Source organism: Oncorhynchus mykiss, chromosome 8 (assembly GCF_013265735.2).
Source record: "Oncorhynchus mykiss isolate Arlee chromosome 8, USDA_OmykA_1.1, whole genome shotgun sequence".
NCBI lineage: Eukaryota > Metazoa > Chordata > Actinopteri > Salmoniformes > Salmonidae > Oncorhynchus > Oncorhynchus mykiss.
Genome location: NC_048572.1, coordinates 36,662,827 through 36,683,179, shown reverse-complemented (window position 1 = coordinate 36,683,179; position 20,353 = coordinate 36,662,827). Strand labels below are relative to the sequence as shown.

General features: G+C 44.0%; 2 protein-coding genes across 3 annotated transcripts; one reads left to right on the top strand and one right to left on the bottom strand.

Annotated features, from left to right (window-relative positions):
• Positions 1-841: 841 nt before the first annotated feature.
• Positions 842-8,500, top strand: gzf1 (GDNF-inducible zinc finger protein 1). Its single transcript, XM_021612520.2, has 8 exons — positions 842-1,224; positions 1,747-2,555; positions 2,671-2,945; positions 3,163-3,346; positions 3,585-3,849; positions 3,999-4,166; positions 4,380-4,537; positions 4,664-8,500. The coding sequence occupies exons 2-8, from the start codon at positions 1,764-1,766 to the stop codon at positions 5,444-5,446; spliced, it is 2,625 nt and encodes an 874-aa protein (XP_021468195.2). The 5' UTR covers positions 842-1,224; positions 1,747-1,763; the 3' UTR covers positions 5,447-8,500.
• Positions 8,501-8,910: 410 nt separating this feature from the next.
• Positions 8,911-17,588, bottom strand: LOC110529878 (beta-soluble NSF attachment protein). Of its 2 annotated transcripts, XM_021612521.2 has the most exons (10): positions 17,378-17,588; positions 14,918-14,997; positions 13,528-13,644; positions 12,303-12,349; positions 11,732-11,809; positions 11,383-11,523; positions 11,137-11,241; positions 10,938-11,006; positions 10,667-10,717; positions 8,911-10,429 (listed from the first exon to the last, which is right to left on the bottom strand). In XM_021612521.2, exons 1-10 carry the CDS (start codon positions 17,473-17,475, stop codon positions 10,328-10,330), a joined length of 888 nt encoding a protein of 295 aa, XP_021468196.1. In that variant the 5' UTR covers positions 17,476-17,588; the 3' UTR covers positions 8,911-10,327. The 2 variants fall into 2 exon arrangements, with proteins under 2 accessions (XP_021468196.1, XP_021468198.1); XM_021612523.2 differs by lacking the exons at positions 12,303-12,349; positions 14,918-14,997 and having other exon boundaries at positions 17,378-17,568.
• Between the last annotated feature and the right edge of the window lie 2,765 nt (positions 17,589-20,353).

Here is a 20,353-nt window from a genome sequence, read left to right as displayed (position 1 = left end):
TCTGCCCTGAGGCAGGGAAAACATGTCCCAACGTGGGGGAGATTGTTTGCTGAACTCATCACCTTTTACTAAGCATTTGCATCACGTAGGGCTCTGGTCAGAAAACAATAGAGCACTACGAATAGGGAATCATTTGAGATGCAGTCAGTGTGTGTGTGTGTGTGTGTGTGTGTGTGTGTGTGTGTGTGTGTGTGTGTGTGTGCGCGACTGTGCGTTGAGGCGCGATAGACAGAAAGACGTGGTAGCTAGTCTCCAGGCCAGAGCTGAAAACCACAGCCTCCTGTCCTCAGTAGAGCACTAGCAGGGTGACTCACCACTACCGGAAGAGGCTGAACGCTTGCAGAAGTCATTAAGGGAAATGTAAGGTATATGGATTTCCTCTGACAATAAAACTCCACTGGCAGCTGCACAGGCCCCCAGTGATTCCTCCTAAAGTATCTTAGCGTACAGCCTTGGAATGACGGTCTACAGTCTGGAAAACGTGGGGCTGATTTGTGTGTTGGATCGAGTTCAAGTGGAATCAACTCTGAAGGCTTCTGTTTTATTGCTCCTCTCAGCCAAAATGCCTAAATTTGACAAGAAGCTCAGAAATGCATATACCAGGGATTCAATTACTGGTTGGGCGGGCTTTTGTTTCAGCCCAGCACTTACACCCCTGAAATAATCAAGACCCAGACAAAAGACCATAAGTACAGTTTGCACTTATCTATTCTCTGCAGAGGCAAGACGGGGGCTTCTAAATCGCACAATATTGAAATACAAGGAAAGGGCACCACCATGTGGACACTGTGATTTACAAAATACATTATTAATCTATTATCTATGAATTTTAAAAAAAATGGCAATGCAATTGATATGCGTCTGAAGATGTTATTTTCTTCTTCTACATAATGACAAATACATTGTTTGTTTTTTTGCATTTGCAAAGGTACCGCGACACCATGAGCCGAATAGACTAGTAATGATTTATTTCATTTTGATGTCGTTATTTCTAGAAACACGTTCGAATGATCCTAAGAACTGATCCAGAGTCGCTTTGTTCTGACGTTCCTTGTGAACATTTGAAACGGGTACTTAGAACCTATCCCAAATCATCCGAAGCGGACCGAATCTATCCAACATGGCCGAAGTGAAAACGGATCTCTCGATTTCGGGTGCAGATTTTACAGGAAATACTTTCGTTGTGCTGCATTTGTGAAGGGCTGCCATTTTACCGAGCTTACGGTAAGAAAGAGTTGGTTGTGATGCGTACACGTTCATTGCACATATTCCGCTGTTGCTTGCTGATCATAACCGAAACACTGCAAAAGAAAGTGTTTCGTGGAAAAACAACCATTACTGTTTTTTCTGTCTTTTGACTAGCTAGCTTATTGCCGCGGCTCAGTCTAGTAAGCTTAACGTTAGCTTGATGCTAACTCGCTTGTGCGCTAACGTTACTCCGTTTTTGACGGCTGGCCAGTCGAAACATGGGCAGCTGATTGAGTCAAACTCGTTTTTGAGCTTGCCTAGCCAGCTGCTTTTCCCATCTAGCCAGCCACCTAACGTTAGCTATGTTAAGCTATCCCCAAGCACAGGCCTTAACCATAACGTTATATAGCTAGCAAGCTAAGTGAATAGATCTAACTAGCTAACGTCACTAACGTTATAAATCCACATGGTCACTCCAACAACAAAAAAGTTAACTTTAGCCAGGAATGGATTGCTTTGCTACCATTGATCTGTTTTTTATAACATTTGTCTTATCAGCATCAACAGTATGAACCATGAGTGACCAAGTGGTCCAACTCTCCTCAGCCTTCCACCATGAGGACATGCTTCAGTCTCTGCACCAGCTCAGGCTACATGGTCACCTGTGCGATGTCACAGTCCAGGTCGACTTCCAGGGTGAGCTGGAAGAGTTTGAGGCTCACCAGGCGGTCCTAGCTGCCTCCAGCGGCTACTTCAAGAACATCCTACTGGCACCGGACCCACCCAAGAAACTATTCTTGGGGAACGTTCGAACCACTGATTTCACCAGGTTCTTGGAATATGTATACACTGGCAAACTGGAGGTGGATAAAGAGTTTGCTAAAGACACGATTGGTGTAATACATGAAGTGGCAACACTGTTGGAGTGTAAGAGCCTTGTCCAGGCCTGCAGCTCGGTTCTCTATGAAGGCAGCTTGAGTCTGCACAGGGTTGAGGCATCCATGTCACAAGACACGGAATATGATTTGTATGATGTAGGAGAGGAGGATGGGGCGCTGGGGGTCGGAGTCAACAAAGTTCCCAAAATAGCCTCCACCAAGAGGCTGACCCCTCCTACCAAACCAGAGAGGGGGGAGAAAAGGGCAAAGGTCGCGGTCACAGCCGAGGAGGAGAAGTCAGAGGTGAATAAAGACACTGAGGTCTCTGGGAGGAGGAGTAACAGGCTGGCAGGGCGCAGAGTCTTCATTGACATTCCTAAGAAGAAGTACGTGAGGAAGATGAAGGACCAGACCCTGGCGCAGATGGAAGATCTGCCTGACAACAACACTCAGACAACCAGTCAGGAGGAGAACACTTACAACACACAGGTAGGTGCAATGTTTTGATGCTTTGATTTGGCGGATGAGGCATGTAGTAAAGCATTTAAAACATCTAGACAAAAGTGCTGTCCAATTGATCTTGACGATTATTGTTATTACACAGGAGGCAGAAGAGGCCCTTCCAGAGCCTCTGCCTGAAAAAGGGGGGGCGGGACTGGAGTCGACAGACGTTGATGATGAAGATGAGGTGGAAGAGGGAGATATACCAGAGGATTGTCCAGATGACTCCCTCTTCTTGCCCAGCAAGGAAGAGGAGGGTGAGGAGGAGGGAGAGGAGCGTGCCACCAACAGATCATCCAGACGTATTGACACTCAATACAAGTGTGACAAATGTCAACGGACCTTCCACTATGAGAAGAGCTACCTGAAGCACGTCAAGTAGGTGGAGTTGGATATTACACATTAGTTAGACATTCGTTGGATCATGAATGGGTGGGTTTGAAAATGAGAGAAGACAAATGTAGACCTACTCTGTACTGTACAATGTAAAGTGCTTTGAGCACTTGTAAAGGGGTTAGGAAACCTGAGCTCTCAACTATTGTCATTGTTGTTCTGATCACGTCTCTAATAACTACATTGTTACCATGACCACCAGGACGAGCCACAGTGTGCAGGGGGAGGTGACGTACCGTTGTGACACCTGCCAGCAGACCTTCGCCAACCGCTGCAACCTGAAGATCCACCAGAGACACGTCCACAGTGACGAAAGGCTGTTCCCCTGTGACGTCTGCACCAAGACCTTCAAACGCAAGAAGGACGTGACGCGCCACCGACGACAGGTTGGGATGGGTCCGAGTCAGAGGACTTGGGACTGCTTTTGTAACACTTTTATGTAGGATTCTCTCGATTGACGCCCTGTTCCCCACGTAGGGCACAACTTTTGACCAGAGCCGTCGGTGGCTAAACCCATGTGTGTCTGGTCAAAAGGCAAAATGTGAAAATGGTATATCCTTTTCAATTTGCTGCAAGACTAATCATTAATTGAGACGATAAATATTGACTCTTTTCTACGTCTAGGTGCACGAGGGAGGCGGCGAGCGACACACCTGTCTTGTGTGTAACAAGGCGCTGAGCTCTAAGACAGCGTTGACGCTACACGAGAGAACGCACACAGGAGACAAGCCCTACTCCTGCACTGACTGTGAAGCCAAGTTCTCCCAGAGCTCAGCCCTCAAGACACACCGCAGGACTCACACAGGAGAGAAGCCTTTCGCCTGTGACCAGTGTGATGCGAGGTTCACCCAGAACCACATGTTGTCCTATCACAAAAGGGCCCACACGGGTAAGACTTTCACTTCTTACACAGATGCACTGTAAAAATGTTTTAAAGCTGCTAGGTTTGGCTTTTCCTGATTTAATCAGGATTTTTTACACTGTTTCTTAGATCTACACAAACCAGTCTAAACCAATCTGTTTTGTTTGGCCTACCAGGAGAGAAGCCTTTTATGTGTGAGAGCTGTGGGAAAAGCTTTGCCTCTAAAGAATACCTGAAACACCACTCCAGAATCCACACAGGCTCCAGGCCTTACAAGTGTGAACAATGTGGTCGGGCCTTCGCCCAGAGAAACTCCCTCCACCAGCATATGAAGATACACACAGGTAACCACTGCGTTATTACATCTTATGTAGCCATTTTATTTTCATGCTGACTGCATCGAATGTTACAGTTAGTCATCACAAGACACATTGCTACTACCGTCTAATAGTTCGGTATCTTGCATTTTATAGTGAATTATTACCCCTTGAAAATGTCTTCCTCTGCTGACCCTTGCCCTTTAACCCCTGTCTGACCTGTGTGTGTAACTGTCTCAGGTGAGCGTCCGTACCACTGTACAGATTGTGATAAGCAGTTCACCCAGCTGAATGCCCTCCAGAGGCACCAGAGGATTCATACAGGGGAGAAGCCCTACATGTGTGGCCTCTGCAACCGTACCTTCACGGACAAGTCCACCGTACGCAGGCACACCATGGTGCGTTACTACACTACTGCAACAACACTTGTTTCAATACTCAAATGTGTGCGATACGTCATGTTGGAGACATTGATATGTGCTGCAAAACGCCTGTTATTTGAAGATGTGCACTTTATTCCACAGACTCACGACCAAAACACTCCATGGAAGAACTACCTGGTGGTCCTCAAGGACAACATGGAGAAAAAGACTAAGAAGCCCAGAAGCCTTGGTAGAAAGGTTAAAATAGAGACTGTGGTTCGGGAGCTGGAAGGGGATAGTGGAGCTGGAGGTAGGCTCCAGGAGGGGACCATATTGGTTCCTGGTGAGCCCATCACCCTCTCAGCCAGCTGGGGCGACCCAGGGACCATCGCCCTGGTTAGCCACACCACCCTGGGTGGGTTCACGGTCATCCAGACAGAGATGCCGGCTGGGACCCAGCTACCCATCGTCACCACAGACTGCACCGGGGCCAGTGTCATCTCTCTGGATGGATCCACTGTCTCTGTCCCCTTTACTATCCCTGTCTCTATGTCCTCCATCTCTGTGTCCTCGTCCTCCTCTGGCGTCCTCCCTGTCCAGACTGTGTCTGTCTCTGTCCCAGTCACTGTTTCAGGGGCCATATTTGCCCCAGTTTCAGAGACCAGTCTTTCAACTTCATGTGTTCTGGAAACTGCGGTGTCGCAGACCATCTTGGCTCCAGATTTGGAAGCTGGGCCGTGTTCAGATACGACGGCCATTGCGGATCCCGAGGAGGCAGTTTCAGAGTGTGCCCCTATCTCTGAGGAGTGTGTCACAGTGCAGACATCAGAACTGGAGACTGAGACACCGAGCGCTGCTGTCTCTAATGAGGAACAACACAGTGTACCAGAGGACATTGGGACTGTGGAAGACCTGGAGGTGTCCACTGAAGATACTGTGGTGTAGGTTGGCATGTATTTCAATGTACACTCCCTTCCGTATGCATTTGGGCACTGAAGATAATTCCTTTAATTTGGCTCTATACTCCAGCATTTTGGATTTTGAGGTCAAATGTTTCATACGAGGCGACAACAGGACACTACCTTTTTTTCCGTGTACAAATTGAAAGCACTGTATCGAAATCAAATCAAATGTATTCGTCACGTACACAGTTTACAGCTGGTATACAAGGTGCAGTGAAATGTTTGCCCTAGCTCCCTCAATGCAGTACATCAATCAACAATAACAGTGAAGAGTCAAGTAGAAAATAACAAGTAGTAGAAGAGGCAATATGAGTAGTAATAATGGACTGTATTTACACTATTAACAAATATAAAGTGGGTTGTGGAATCAATAGTACTAGAACAGCAGCATTGAGTGTGTGAGCTCAGTGCTTGTGTGTGTGTGTTTATAGGTGTGTGTGTGTTTATGTGTGTTTGTGTGGAAGGGTTGAATATGTGTGTAGTGCAAATCATTTCTAAGGTGCCTAATGCAAATAGTCTCTACGGTGCAGATCTGTGCTAGGTTTGAATTTTTAGCAGTCTGATGGCCCGGTGGTAGAAGCTGTCTCTGAGCCTGTTCGTCCGAGACCCAATACTCGGATACTACTTGCCAGATGGTAACAGTGAACAGTCCATGACTCGGGTGACTGGAGTCCTTAAAGATCTTTGGGGCCTTCCTAAGACACGGGCTGGTGTAGATGTACTGGAGGGCAAGGAGCTCGCCCTCAGTTATTCATTAGGTCGTCCGCACCAACCTCGGTAGGGCCTTCCAGTTGAGGGCGGTGCGTTTGCCGTACCAGGCGGCGATGCAGCCGTTCAAGAGGCTCTCGATTGTTCAACTTCTTTAGGATCCTAGGGCCCGTGCTGAATGTCTTCAGGCGCCTGAGGTTTGAGAGACACTGCTGCTAAAACCACGGCGGGGGTGTGATTGGATCATGTCCGGTTCTCTGTAATGTGCACGCTGAGGAACTTGAAGCTTTTTACCCTTCTCCACTGCAGCCCGGCCGATGACAATAGTGGCGTGCTCCTCTCCTCGTTTCCTGTAGTCCATAATCAGCTGCTTGGTTTTTGCTGACTTTGAGGGAGAGGCTGTTTCCCTGGCACCACTGACTCTAGTCCCTCCCATTTGAAGAAGTCATAAGTATTTGGACACATTCACTTATAGTGTATTAAAGTTGTCAAAAGTGTAGTATTTGGTTCCATATTTGTATGACTATGTTAAGTTTGTGACTACAAACTAGTGCACAGGTGTCAATTGGATGCATTTGCAGTTTGTTTTGGGTTATGTTTTGACCAATGAACTGTATGGTGAATCATGTATTGTCATTTTGGAGTGACTTTTATTGTAAATAAGGACGTTTTTGAACATTTCTACATGAATGTGGATGCTACCATGATTATGGATCATTCATAAATGAATTGTGAATAATGATGGGTGAGGAAGTTAGAGGCACAAAGATCATCCCCCCCAAAAAATGCTGAACTCCCATGTTAATGGTCAGGTTAGCACGTTCTGTAACCTTCTCACTAGTCATTATTCATTCCTGATTTTTCTTAATCATGGCATTATCCGGATTCATTTTGAAGTGTTCTGAAACATCTTATCTACTCAGAAATACAATTACTCCATTCACCATTCAGTTCCTATCAGGCAAAACTTAACACAGAGTATTAAAATACCCTCAAATAAAAAGTGACATTCTGTACTGTTGTCCCATATGAGACATTTGCTCTCATCCAAAAATGCTGGAGGATAGAGCCAAATTAAAATGTGTAGCTTCACTGTCCATATACATATGAAAGTGTCTATTTATTGGGTCTGAATTCATATTTTATGTCTGTCCTCTACTCTGTTGACGAAACGTTACGGGGTTGCCTTTTTGAAATTTAGGCTGGGATTGAATCGGATTGTGGGTTCTAGGTATTGTGGATTTTAACCTCTCAAATATTGAGCAGTTCTGAACAGGTTCCAACTGATATTTTGGTGTACAAAGCCATATGTGAACGTCGTAGGGTTCAGTGCCTCGAAAGCTTTATCTGTCTGCACTCAGCTACCACTCTCAGAACGGACCTGGAAGTGTCAGGTTTCAGACCGCATAGGAAGTAACGTGTCACACTTTCTGGCCTATCCAGACAAATAATCGATTTACTCTCCCTCTGGGAGACAGAATATGAAAGGGGACAGTCTAGTGCACAGGTGTCAAACTCATTCCACAGAGGGCCGAGTGGCTGTGGGTTTTGCTCCTCCCTTGTACTTGATTGATGAATTAAGGGCCCTAATTAGTAAAAAAAAAAAAAAAAAAACCTGCTGACGCTAGGCCCATGGAATGAGTTTGACAACCCTGGTCGAGCGCAAGGGTATTCAACTCTTAAAGGCTCTGATTGGTCCATCTGATGTCTGCAGTGGACGTACAGCGTTTACTGCGACGCGGCCTCCGCAGAGGTCAGAACGTTCACACTTCTTCACGGAGCAGAGCTGTTGTCAAGGAAGTGGGTTTGTGTTTATACAGGACCTCACCTACCATCAACTACCATCAACTATTCATGTCGATGCGGATCTATACAGAGCTATAAGGAGACCTTCACATTGTTACATAATTTGGGAGGCACACGGCGATGCGGTATGGAGTTCGATTTGCTCTCCGAAAGCCTCCGGAGGCGCCGCATTTGCGTCACATCCTCCGTACTGAGCCTCCGGTCCACATTTCGGAAGCCTGCTGGTTTTCTGTTCTACCTGATAATGAATTGCATACACCTGGTGTCCTAGGTCTAAATCAGTCCCCGATTAGAGGGGGAATGATGAAAGACAACAGTGGAACTGGCTTGAGGTCCAGGATTGAGTCTGAGGGGTCTAGCGAGTCTAAATCTAATAGCTAAATGATCCTTGCTATTACCATTTTAAAATAATTATATGTTAGCTTGGTAAGTTGTTTATTTGATTGTTCCTATATTTAGAAAAAACATGTCATTTTAAGCCCCACTTTTGTTGAATAGGAAAATAAATCAATGTATTTTCATACTATTTGTACTATGTATTTGAGCTTGCATCAAGTGAGTACATCTCAGCAATGTATAACATTTTTTTACCAGAAAGATGAGTTCCAGACCCAAAACTAAGCTATAAACAATACATGGTACGGTTGCAATCTTGTTTGTGTATAAATGTATCATTCAAGGCAATGATTCCGCTGAGACACCATTCACGGTCGACGCGGCATATGTTGGCTTACTCGGAAATAGCCTTGATCGGGAAAAAAAGCTGCAAGGTCTATAACCCGCAATCAGAATCTCTGCCTAAGTATGCTTAATTCATGTTTTGACATTTACTCCTAACATGATCACTAATACAAATTAAAATATACATGCACATATCATTTTCAAATTGCGTGGACTAAGTTTTCGACAAACAGCAATATCAGTAGACCCACAGAATGATAAATGATTTTATTTAGTTAATTTTGAGACACAGACCAAATAAAAAGAAAAGAGCACCATTCCATCTGAAAGAAGCTTGATATGCAGGCTGACTGCCTCCTACGTTGTGGGGCACTCAGTAAAAACCTTGCCGCAGCTCATCACTACTAGGAAATGTTGCGCAACACAATTACCTATACACACAAAGAACTACAGCTCTGCTAGTTGCCAGCTAGAGGATGCACTAGCAAACACCAACATGGTTACAACTTCACGACACATAGTACATCAACATGAGTGACAATGAAAGAACAAAGCTGGAGTTTAGAAGTGAAACTGTTCTTACAGTGGGCAAGAGATTTTCTTAGCTCTGCGTTTAAAAAAATAATCATTTACAAGCAGAATTAGGAAGTCGCCTCACATAGGCAGATTGTGTAGATAACCTCATAAGAAATATGGAGAAAAAATACCAACTAAGCAAAATATACTTTCTGGCCATGTCTTGATTGTATTTGTATCAATTGTCCCATTTCAATAATAAGATTTTTTAAATTTTAAATACGAAACAATTCATTGTGTCATCTCAGGCTGGATTACCTTTGTTTACAAGAACCATTTATGATATATAAGTAATGGACATTTCCCTTGTAAGACTTTTCAGCTGGAAGCCAAGCAAACACAATATAAATATATATTTAAAATACTAATTCCTACATGAAAAGTCACACCTGTTGAACCTAATAGAATCATGAATTACAACTGTACAAATCATGCAGTGTTTGTGCGCTCAATACTAACATCAGTGGTCAATGCCTTGGAATTAGAATGCCTCTCTGCCCTTCTCAGAAGTTCACTCACCACTAAACAGGAAACGTATCGGATCTATCCTCCAGAAAGAGGTGCGACTGGACCCACATCCTAACTAGAGTTTGGTGATAAGAGAGCACTGATATAATAGAATTCAACAGCGTATACATAAGTCTTTATAAAGACCTACACCGGGGGTAGGCAGCTAGATTCAGACGCAGGATCATTTTTGTAGGAGCGGATGGTTTCGGGGCCAGAACATAATTCTAATCATTTGTACACTGCAAATGTACCACAACAAAGCCCAAAAAGAGATTGTATTTGAAAATAAAATAATCATAATTTCACACCTTCATTGCATGGATACACGATCGCATATCCCTTTTTTTAATTTGTGGGAATACTTGGGAACAGATTTGCTAAATTAAACAATTTTTTTTAGCTGACCAAAACCTCAAATCCCTCCCCAAAAGTCAGATCCCTGGACTAGACATTGCAGCGGATTTAACTAACTGGACATTCTGTATGTAAGAACCTGGGCTGAGTCATTGCACAAAAACAATATGGGATGAGGGGTGAAGTCGTGGAGAGGGGTGGCATGCCATGTGTTCCCCCTGTCGTGGTCTCACTTCAGGTCTCCCTCGTCCCCTTGGATGGTCTTCTTGATGCGCAGCAGCATGGTGGTCTGCCATTGGTCCAGACGAGAGATGGAGTCAAACTCTTTAATCTGATGGAAATCGAAAGGGAATAAGATTAAATCTAAGCACCTGTTAAAATACTAAAAGGAATCCATGCTTTCTTTCCTTAAATTATTTACTGATCTGGCATGACTGCATTTGTGAATGCCATATACTGGAGTCAAGGGCTTTCACCATTCCAATGATAGGCAACGACATCAGACCTACATTATTTCCAAAGGGAAAAAGCAGCCCGCCCTGTGAATCAATGAGCCATTTAGACTTACTGCTTCTGTGAAAGCTTCACAGTTCTGTTCCTCATGAGCATCCAGGAGTTTCTGTAAAACAGTGATTTACAGTAGCTTATCAGATTGCTTCTGCAAAATGGCTGCCGTGCAGGTGCTACACAGTAGTAGTGGATGACATAACCGCATCCCATGTAAGCGCTTTGAGATCTAGTGAACTTTGCACAATATAACTTTAATATATTACCATGATCAACACCATAAAGGGATACAAATAACAAATCGAAGGCTTTAGATGGGGTCAGTGATATACCTTCAACAGCTTGCACTCTCTTGAGTCAGAGAAGGCTGGGAACATCTCTTCGTACTTCTCGACAGCAAGCTGCAGAAATAAAAACATTTAAATGCAGTTTTCCTTCATACAAAGCACTAAGTCAGAGGACTGCTTCATTTACAAATCAGAAGGGCACTGAATCCCTTATGGTCTAGGTGACATGACGCTGCCGACTGACTTTGGCGTTAAGTTCATCCACGATGAAGTGACACAGAGAGGCTTTGAAGAAGTACTCTTTGGCACTGTATTTCAGCAGGGGGTTATCCATGGTGCTGGATCCAACCTGGTAACACACACACACACACACGAACACGGTCAATTCACTGGGTTCATCAATTTCATTGGGAAACCATTGATATACAAATCAGTTTCTGTTCAGACACACGTGCACCCACAAGCATGCCGAGTTGACACACACACACACCTGTTCGTAGATCTCGATGGCCTTTGCGTACTGTTCCAACTGAGCGGCGTAGGCCCCCACCTTCAGTAGACACTTGTTTGCAGAACTGTTGGACTCCTCTCCTTTGTAGTAGTCTGCTGCCTGCTCATAGTGGGCGATGGCCTAGAGCAGGACCAGGGGGAAATGGGAACCAAAACACTGAGTAGAGGTCCAGAAAAGGCAAAATAATGGATTTTCTTTCTAATGTAAACCAATAAGGAAATGAGACGGCGAGAATTTGGTAAACTATTCCAAATATTCCATGTCTTCAGACACCTTTACTAGTCCAATAACCATATACGACGACAGCACAAACATATTCAAAACGCACCTTCTCTATATCCACCAGTTCTGACTCGTAGATCTCTGCGATGGTGATGTGGTGTTTGGCTGCGATGGTGAACCTTCCCTGGACGAGCCAAACACAGGACAGGAATCAATACTGGGGCCGGGAGTTTTACCTTACTACGTACGTGACCAGACCAGGAAATGCTCTGGACCCTGATCGTTACTAAGTGGCTTTAGAGAGAGGAGAGAAATCATTACTAAGAACTGGCTTTGCAGAGAAACCAAGTACTTTAAAATCTAGCCTTGCGTCACAATACAAACGCTGCAGTTGAAATGGCCTTTGTAAGCTACTCCACGCAATACAGCACTCTTTTGAAACAGAGGGGAGCATCTTCAAGGAGCCTGGGCTCCTTTAGGGAGGGTGCCATTGAGAGAAGAGCATTGGAATGAAATAGTACAACCTGCATCATCAGAACAGTTTTACAACTACAGCCAAAAGGAATTCTGACAAGGAAATTAAATCGGTCATTCATGAACACTGGTGATGATGAACCATGACAATGTATTGTATGTTTCTGGCCATGCATGTCCTCATCTGTGAGCGTCTGTCTTACCATGTCTGTGTATATATCAACAGCTGCGTTTAAGCACTTGATAGCCTCTATTGGCAGCATTAAAGGAAGAGGGGAGAGTTAAGAGTGACAGACAGTATTAGGGTAGGTTAGATGCATACATTCGTCAAAGGGTAAACAATCCAAAAGGAGATTTCTGAAAATTGGAAAGTAGTGAAAGAAACAATGCATGCTCTTGCGTTACGATTCTCTCGTGGATCAAGGTTGCATCACATTAAATCTTATTTTTCCTTGTGGCTGGCTTGGCATTTCATCTACAGTAGGTTATAATTCCATCACCACCAGTGGGTGGGTTTATTATTAAACCCACTCTCGACAACATGGCAGGCTAACCTCAATAATAACCATCCCAGGGATGGTACTCCAGCCCCAACTTTCTACCGTTTTATTCATACCAAAAGGTAAAGAGGAGAGCCCACTGGAGCTACTCAATTCTACTCAGTAAATATTTATTGAACGGTACTCAAGGGCATTTCTTTTTGCAATATAGTCACAGTTTAATATAGTAAAGCAATAAGGCACGAGGGCATGTGGTATATGGCCAATATACTACAGCTAAGGGCTGTTCTTAGACATGACGCATTGAGGAGTGAATGGACACAGCCCTTAGCCGTGGTATATTGGCCATTTACCACAAATCCCTGAGGTGCCTTATAGCTATTATAAACTGGTTACCAACATAATTAGAGCAGTAAAAATGTCATGTTTTGTCATACCCATGGTATACGGTCTGATATACCACGGCTGTCAGCCAATCAGTATTCAGGGCTTGAACCACCCAGTTTATGGTCATCAATACAGCATGGCTCTCTCACCTCTGACCCCGGAGCTGATGGTTGGCCCACATGTCAGATGCAAACAGACAACCTATACAGGGTGGCCTGATTTCTGACACAGTACCCAGAAAGACTTGGACGTATCGTGTGTAACACTAAGAAATGACTGGGAATTCTAATTCAAAATCACTCTTCCCAGTAGACTAGCTTCTCCATAGAGCCCGTTCTGCTCATTCTACCTTTCTAGAGCCACAACTGTGGATCTGACTGACACATACCACACACTTCTATTAGCCCTGGAAAATGTGCAGCAGTTTTTGCTACTTTCACAAGGGACTGAAATGTAGTAAACTAAGGTTAAAGCAGGCTGTTTGAGGTCAACTACTGTAGCCTAAAGGCCCAGTTTGGCATTTTGGTGTGCGGTATCTCACCGCTGGGGTCTGCCTTTTTGAAAGCGTTTCCTGCATCGATGAAGCTGGTGGCCGAGTCGTGTTTGTTCTGGAGCTGCATGTGGATCCGGGCCGCCTGGCAGAAGGCATTACCAGCAGCTGGAGACACACACACAAACAAACACATTTAACCTCAACATAAAGCAAATTCATTGCACCTTGTTCCTCAAGGCCCTCCAAGAATAGTGCTGTGCAATTACAGAATTATAGATGGAATCACACAGCTAAAATGACTTCAAAACACAGTGACTCCATCCACACAGAGGAGTGGGCAGCACACCCTGCCAGTCTCATGTGTGTAGGCTACTGTTATTTAAACACGTCAACCTCGTGCCGATTCACTCTATATTTGCATATTTCTGACACTGAATGTTATCAGATCTTCAACCAAAATCAAATACTAGATAAATGGAACACGAGTGAACAAATAACACGGATACTTATTTCATTTGTTGAATTAAAGTTATTCAACACCCAAAAAAAAAATGAATTGCCCCGACACTCAATAACTGATTGCGACACGTTTAGCTGAAACGACTTCAACCAAATGCTTCCTGTAGTTGATCAGTCTCACAATCTGTGGATGAATTTTGGCCCTTTCCATGCAGAACTGCTTTAACTCAGCGACATTTGTGGGTTTTTGCATGTGAACTGCTAGTTTCATGTCCTGCCACAACATCTTAAAATCGGGTTTAGGTCTAGACTTTGACTAGGCCATTCCAGAACTTTAAAAATGTTGCTTTTCAGCCATTCTGGTGTAGACGTGCTTGTGTGTTTTCGGATAACTTTCTTGTTGCATGACCCAGCTGCGCTTCAGCTCACAGACGGCTGAACTGTTTTCAGAGCAGAATTCATGGCTCCTTCAATGATGGCAAGTCGTCCAGGTCGTGAGGCAGCAAAGCATCCCAAACCATCACACTTCCACCATGCCTGACCGTTGCTACGGGGTTCTTAATGTGGAATGCAGTGTTCGGTTTGCGCCAGACACAACAGGACCCAAGTCATCCAAGAGGTCGACTCAAATTTATCAATAAGCACCTGGATGATGGTCAAGACTCCTGGAAGAATGTTCCATGGATAGATTCCGTTTATCTAATATTAGATTTCGGTTAAAGATCTGATAACATTCCGTGTCCAAGATATGAAAAAAATGACAAAATCAGAAAGGGGGGAAATACTTTTTTCACAGCACTGTATAGTCAATACTTCCCATACTGACAGCATTTAACGCTTTAGTTTGAATTACTACCTTCGTCAGAGATGCACAGGCACACACACCTCAACTCTGACACAATGTCACAACCACTAATGGGCTAATCGTTCAATCAAGGTCAACCATGTTTAGTGTGAAATAGAGCACACAGAAGTGTACCATTCCAGTTCTTGGCCATCTTGAACATGTTGGCTGCTCTGCAGTACATTTCACAAGCCTCTTCAACTTTATGAGGGCCGCTGGAGAGAGAAGAGAGCAAAATACATAGGTTTGAGTCTTGAGTGTTAACCCTATGCCATACAGTTTCAGATCCAGGTGAAGTTGCTCGTATAGGAAAAGACTACAATGCAGTGCTTTCATCAACCAAGCACTTTCATTATTGACCAAACACCTTATGCTGAGAGAGAAGACATCAGTCAGCCGGCCATGTTGGATGGTGGTGCCGGTATTGATCTCTGTCTCTCTCTCCCTAATTTGCAGCAGGCCTGATGGAAGCAGCCAATTTGTATGTAAACTTTCCGACAAAACAAAATACGCTAGACAAGGTGGATCTTTGTGTCGGTATAATGCATTATGCAAGAAATGTTGGTGGAAACCCCTTTATGTAGAAAAATGTATATAATAACCATCACAGGGAAGCAAACTTGGGAGTCACGCGATGAAATATTGTGTGGTCCTCCCACTACGACTCGGGAAAGCATGCAGTTTATTAGGCGACAGATGAATATAAAATATGATGAACTTCACAGGGTGGTGAATGTGCACAGCGATGAGCTTAAATGATCCTTTCCAATAAATATTGAGGGTCTTATTCTAGTGACATCATGATCGATGCTTGGCTGCAGTTTGACAAATAAAAATAATGCTTGCTCTTGTCCATAATAACTCATGTAGTATCTGGTACGTCTGTAAGTTAACAATGAAGTAAGGTACAGCGGAAGTTTATGCAACATGGCTTTATAAACAAAAAGAGTGTAATGCATCCTACCAGACTTCAAAGAGGGCCAGTCTACTTTCATATACAGAATGCAATGATGTGTACTGAACCTATCACTCGCAATAAAGCAAGTACTCGATGATAAACTGCATCCCATGGCTTCAATACAGTGGCACCTGCATTCATATAGACAATATCGCCATAGTCTATAAAATCGGTATGAAAGTCGACTGCCATTTAATGAAAGGCTTTAGGCCTACCTCAATCTGATATGATCCTCATACAGCACGTTAATGGTTGTTCCCCGGTATAGTACAGTAGAAAGGCTGTGCCCAAAGCCAGACACCCAGGTAGGCTTTTCTCTAACAATGGAGAGTTAGAAGTGTCAGATTTAGACCCCTCCATTGCTTTCACCTTAGTGGCCCTTTTGAGAGCCATTTCATTTAATTAAGAAGACTATTGGATGGCTGCCAGGAACTGAATGCAGTGAATCTTAGTGTGTGTACACCAAACGCAACATAATTCTTCTCTTCACTGATATGGTATGATTAGGGCCCCGTGTTTTGGGTAATCATGTCACATATGTAAGACAATGTCAAAGGAGACAGTTTGATGAAAAAGTTCAATAAAGGTTCAAATCCAGGCATGTCACATGATTGTGCAAAAGACAGGACCCTAGGTAGGGTACAGACAGGTGACGATGGTTAGATACTACCGCACTGTTGGAGCCAGGAAGACAAGCATTTCACTACACCCACAATAACATCTGCTAAATATGTGTATGTGATCAATACAATTTGATAAGGCTGCCAAATAGAGATCATCAAAAGGCTGGCTGGTTAGATACACCAGAGACTGGAACCGGACTGACCTGCATTGCAGTGGCCTTGGAACTGGCAGACACACCTACTCCTAGGCCCTACTATTGGAATAAATTACAGGCACATGCATTCATAAATACAGCACACACAAAGGTGGCATATAGGATTACACTTCATAGAAATGGTTAAAGAAGTCGAGACCGAATTGGTGTGCTGTATCAGATGGCCCGATGGGTGTTTAAGAATTTTAAAAACGCAAAAGAATAATACAAATGTATGCATGGAGAGTAATCGCCTGCCTTTGGGATGTTACTTAGCCTTCATGGCACAGGCCCAAGAGTCGTGACCTGCTTCTAGGTTGTTTACATTCACTTGAAGGGAATAATGTAACTGGTTTGTGGCAGACAATAGTAAGTCACTTACTAAGTGTACGTGCACAAATCATCCAAAAAGGTGGTTAGTTCGATATTTAGCATCAGAGCCACTGCCCAAATGACAGATTGCCATTACCTGCATATTTCAAGGCTTAGATTCGCTAATTTAGCTCATTAGAAGGCGCAATGGTAGCTAACGCTACTATAGCTGGTTAAACAGACTGTCTGCAGAAGCATGCATGAGGATGTAGCTAGCAACTAGTTCGTTATTTTAATGACAAAATGTTTACTATGGCATGCTTAGAGGATGTCACATAACGACATATTGTAGAGCTAGCTACATACGATGGCATGGTGCCAATGATTAATCTCTAATGGTGAACAGCTCTGTGCTAATACCCAGAGACGGAGTTAGCATGCGGAGTGATGATAAACTAGCTAACGAAGGTTAGCTTTATTGACAACGTCGTTGCTGAAGCGCTCTTACCCAAACATGCCTCCCAAGAACGAGCCAGACGTTTTCACTTTCTTGTCGGCGTCAGCCATCAGCTGAATCGCTTCCTTCTCTTTCCCGGAGTTGTCCATTCTCTGATTATTAAACAGGGCAAATACTAACGTTGAGTGGCAGTCAGAAAAATAACACCAGCATTCGCTTCTAGTAACGAAGGATTACAGTCGGTGGTTTTATTTAGCGTAGGCGTGCCTTTGCAGTAGCCAAGAGAATCATGGTACTTTGAGTTTCCATCGAGGCACAAAAAACTTGACCTTGTATGCAGTTAAACTACAACTCCCATCTGAAAAACAAATACATTAAAGCCCCTGTTACGTAATATTTCACACGCTTTAGTTAGGTCATAAATTATACCTTTCTGATCTTAGAACAAAACAAATTCTGGGAAGCAAAATAGCTCCTATCGTGACAATGAGACATTAACTAAGACATTTTGAGTCTGTTTACGTCATTGAGCACCTGATGGCGCTTAACACACGGCTCAAACCTTGGACCACATACATACCACCCCAGTCAAGATGTGATGGGCATGCATAGAACTAAAGAGAAATACAGGCACCCCCTTCCATACATGTTGACACAGCAACACAAAGAATTGCAGTCCACACTGCCCTTTTCCACCTGGATAAGAGGAACACCTATGTGAGATTGCTGTTCATTGACTACCGCTCAGTGTTCAACACCATAGTGCCCGCCAAGCTCAGGACCCTGGGAATGAACACCTCCCTCTGCAACTGGATCCTGGACTTCCTGATGTGCCGGCCACCAGGTGGTGAGTGTAGGCACCCACACATCGGCCAAGCTGACCATCAACACAGGGACCCCTCAAGGGTGCGTGCTTAGTCCCCTCCCGTACTCCCTGTTCACCCATGACTGTGTGGCTGCGGACAACACCAACACAATCACTAAGTTTGGTGACGAGCATGACGGTGGTAGGCCTGATGACCGACAACGACGAGACCGCCCTTAGGGAGGAAAAGGGGGGTACCTAGTTGTACAACTGAATGCCTTCAACTGAAATGTGTCTTCCGCATTTAACCCAATCCCTCTGAATCAGAGAGGTGCAAGGAGCTGCCTTAATCGACATCCATGTCTTCGGCGCCCTCGGAACAGTGTGTTAACTGCCTTGCTCAGGGGCAAAACAAAATATTTTTTGCTTGTCAGCTCGGGATTCAATCCAGCAACCTTTTGGTTACTGGCCCAACGCTCTAACCACTAGGTTACCTGCTGCCCCCTGAGGGAGGTCAGGGACCTGGCAGTGTGGTGCCAAGACAAACTTTCCCTCAAAGTCAGCAAGACAAAGGAGGCGATTTTGTCCCCGCAGTGGCGCGGGTCGAGAGCTTCCTCGGTGTCCACATCACTAAGAAATTAACATGATCCACATACACCACCACTGTCATGAAGAAGGCACGACAATGTCGCTTCCCCCCTCAGGAGACTGAAAAGATTTGGCACAGGCCCTCAGATCCTCAAAAAGTTGCACCATTGAGAGCATCTTGACTGGCTGCATTACATATGATCGCAAGGCACTTTATCTTTATTTATTTCACCTTTATTTAACCAGGTAGGCTAGTTGAGAACAAGTTTTCATTTACAACTGCGACCTGGCCAAGATAAAGCAAAGCAGTTCGACACATACAACAACACTACCGCAAGTGTGTACGGCCCAGCACATCACTGGGGCCGAGCTCCCTGCCCGCCAAGACCTCTATACCAGGTGGTGTCAGGCCCTAAAAATGATCAAAGAATTCAGCCACCCAAGTCATAGACTGTTCTCTCTGCTCCCGTACGGCAAGCAGTACCAATAGACCAAGTCTGGAACCAACAGGACCCTGAACAGCTTCTACCCCCAAGCCATAAGACTGCTAAATGGTTAACCAAATTGCTACCAGGACTATCTGCATAGACTCTCCTTTGCACAAACTCTTTTGACTCATCACATACGCTGCTGCTACTTATTGTCTATTCTGTTGTCTAATAACTTCATCCCTACCTTCATGTCACAGGAGACTGCTGATGGGAGGACGGCTCATAATAATGGCTAGAATGGAATGAATGGTATCAAACACATTGCAACCATGTGTTTGATGCGTTTGATACATTATTTCAGAAATTACTATGAGCCCATATTCCCCATTTAATGCGCCAACCTGTAGCCTGTGCTACTTGTACATACTTGTACCTCATAACCCTGCACATCGACTCAGTACTGGATGCCCGTGTGTATGTATACATATATCTCTCCAAGTTATCTTTGCTCATTTTGTAATAATTCCTTGTGCTATTCTTTTATTTTTCTCTCTGCATTGATGAAAGGACCTGTAAGTAAGCATTTCACTCTTTGTTTACACCGGTTTACAGAACAAGTTCAAATATGGTGAATTAGAAAATGTCACTTTATTCTACTCAAGTAATTACTCACGTTTTTGATCTGTTATTTTTTTTTTTTAAAGAAGCATATTTCAATGTCATAAAATATTTTATTTACATGTATCCCTTTCCACACAAATTGTAAGTATTTCACTTCATTTAGAAAGTACTGAATTGATTAGCGCCAAATTAGACACCCAGGATTTGCTCAAATGCATGCCTCCGATTGTGTTACTCTGGGAGTGTCCGAGTAAAGTTGACAGAGAATAGGTCCAGCTGTGCTTGTGGCGACAACTGCTCTACCCTGTCCACTAGACTAGTACAGGTGCTGCACATCTCCTGGAAACAGCACTTCAGTGCCAACACACAAACATGGCGACTTGCCAAGGCAGAGGGAGTCCAAGTACACCCAAGACAAAGTGACAGTTGGTGAGAATTTTTCAGGCAAAAACTGAAGGCCTCTAGTGGATGTAAATTCATAACAAAAACCCAACATTATTTCTTTAATAAAGCACTCATACTAGTACCTACCAGTATGTCTATCGCAATATATAAAAAAGACAGAAACTCCTACAAAAATAG

What these genes read in the sequence shown, in the direction of transcription:
- gzf1 (XM_021612520.2), top strand. Translation starts at nt 1,764, where the DNA reads ATGAGTGACCAAGTGGTCCAACTCTCCTCAGCCTTCCACCATGAGGAC. An exon ending in AGAACACTTACAACACACAG is followed by an intron (nt 2,556 to 2,670) that starts GTAGGTGCAATG and finishes GTTATTACACAG; the next exon opens with GAGGCAGAAGAGGCCCTTCC. An exon ending in TGACGCGCCACCGACGACAG is followed by an intron (nt 3,347 to 3,584) that starts GTTGGGATGGGT and finishes TTCTACGTCTAG; the next exon opens with GTGCACGAGGGAGGCGGCGA.
- LOC110529878 (XM_021612521.2), bottom strand. Translation starts at nt 17,475, where the DNA reads ATGGACAACTCCGGGAAAGAGAAGGAAGCGATTCAGCTGATGGCTGAC. An exon ending in AACTGGTGGATATAGAGAAG is followed by an intron (nt 11,524 to 11,731) that starts GTGCGTTTTGAA and finishes GTCCTGCTCTAG; the next exon opens with GCCATCGCCCACTATGAGCA. An exon ending in TGGATGAACTTAACGCCAAA is followed by an intron (nt 11,007 to 11,136) that starts GTCAGTCGGCAG and finishes TTATTTCTGCAG; the next exon opens with CTTGCTGTCGAGAAGTACGA.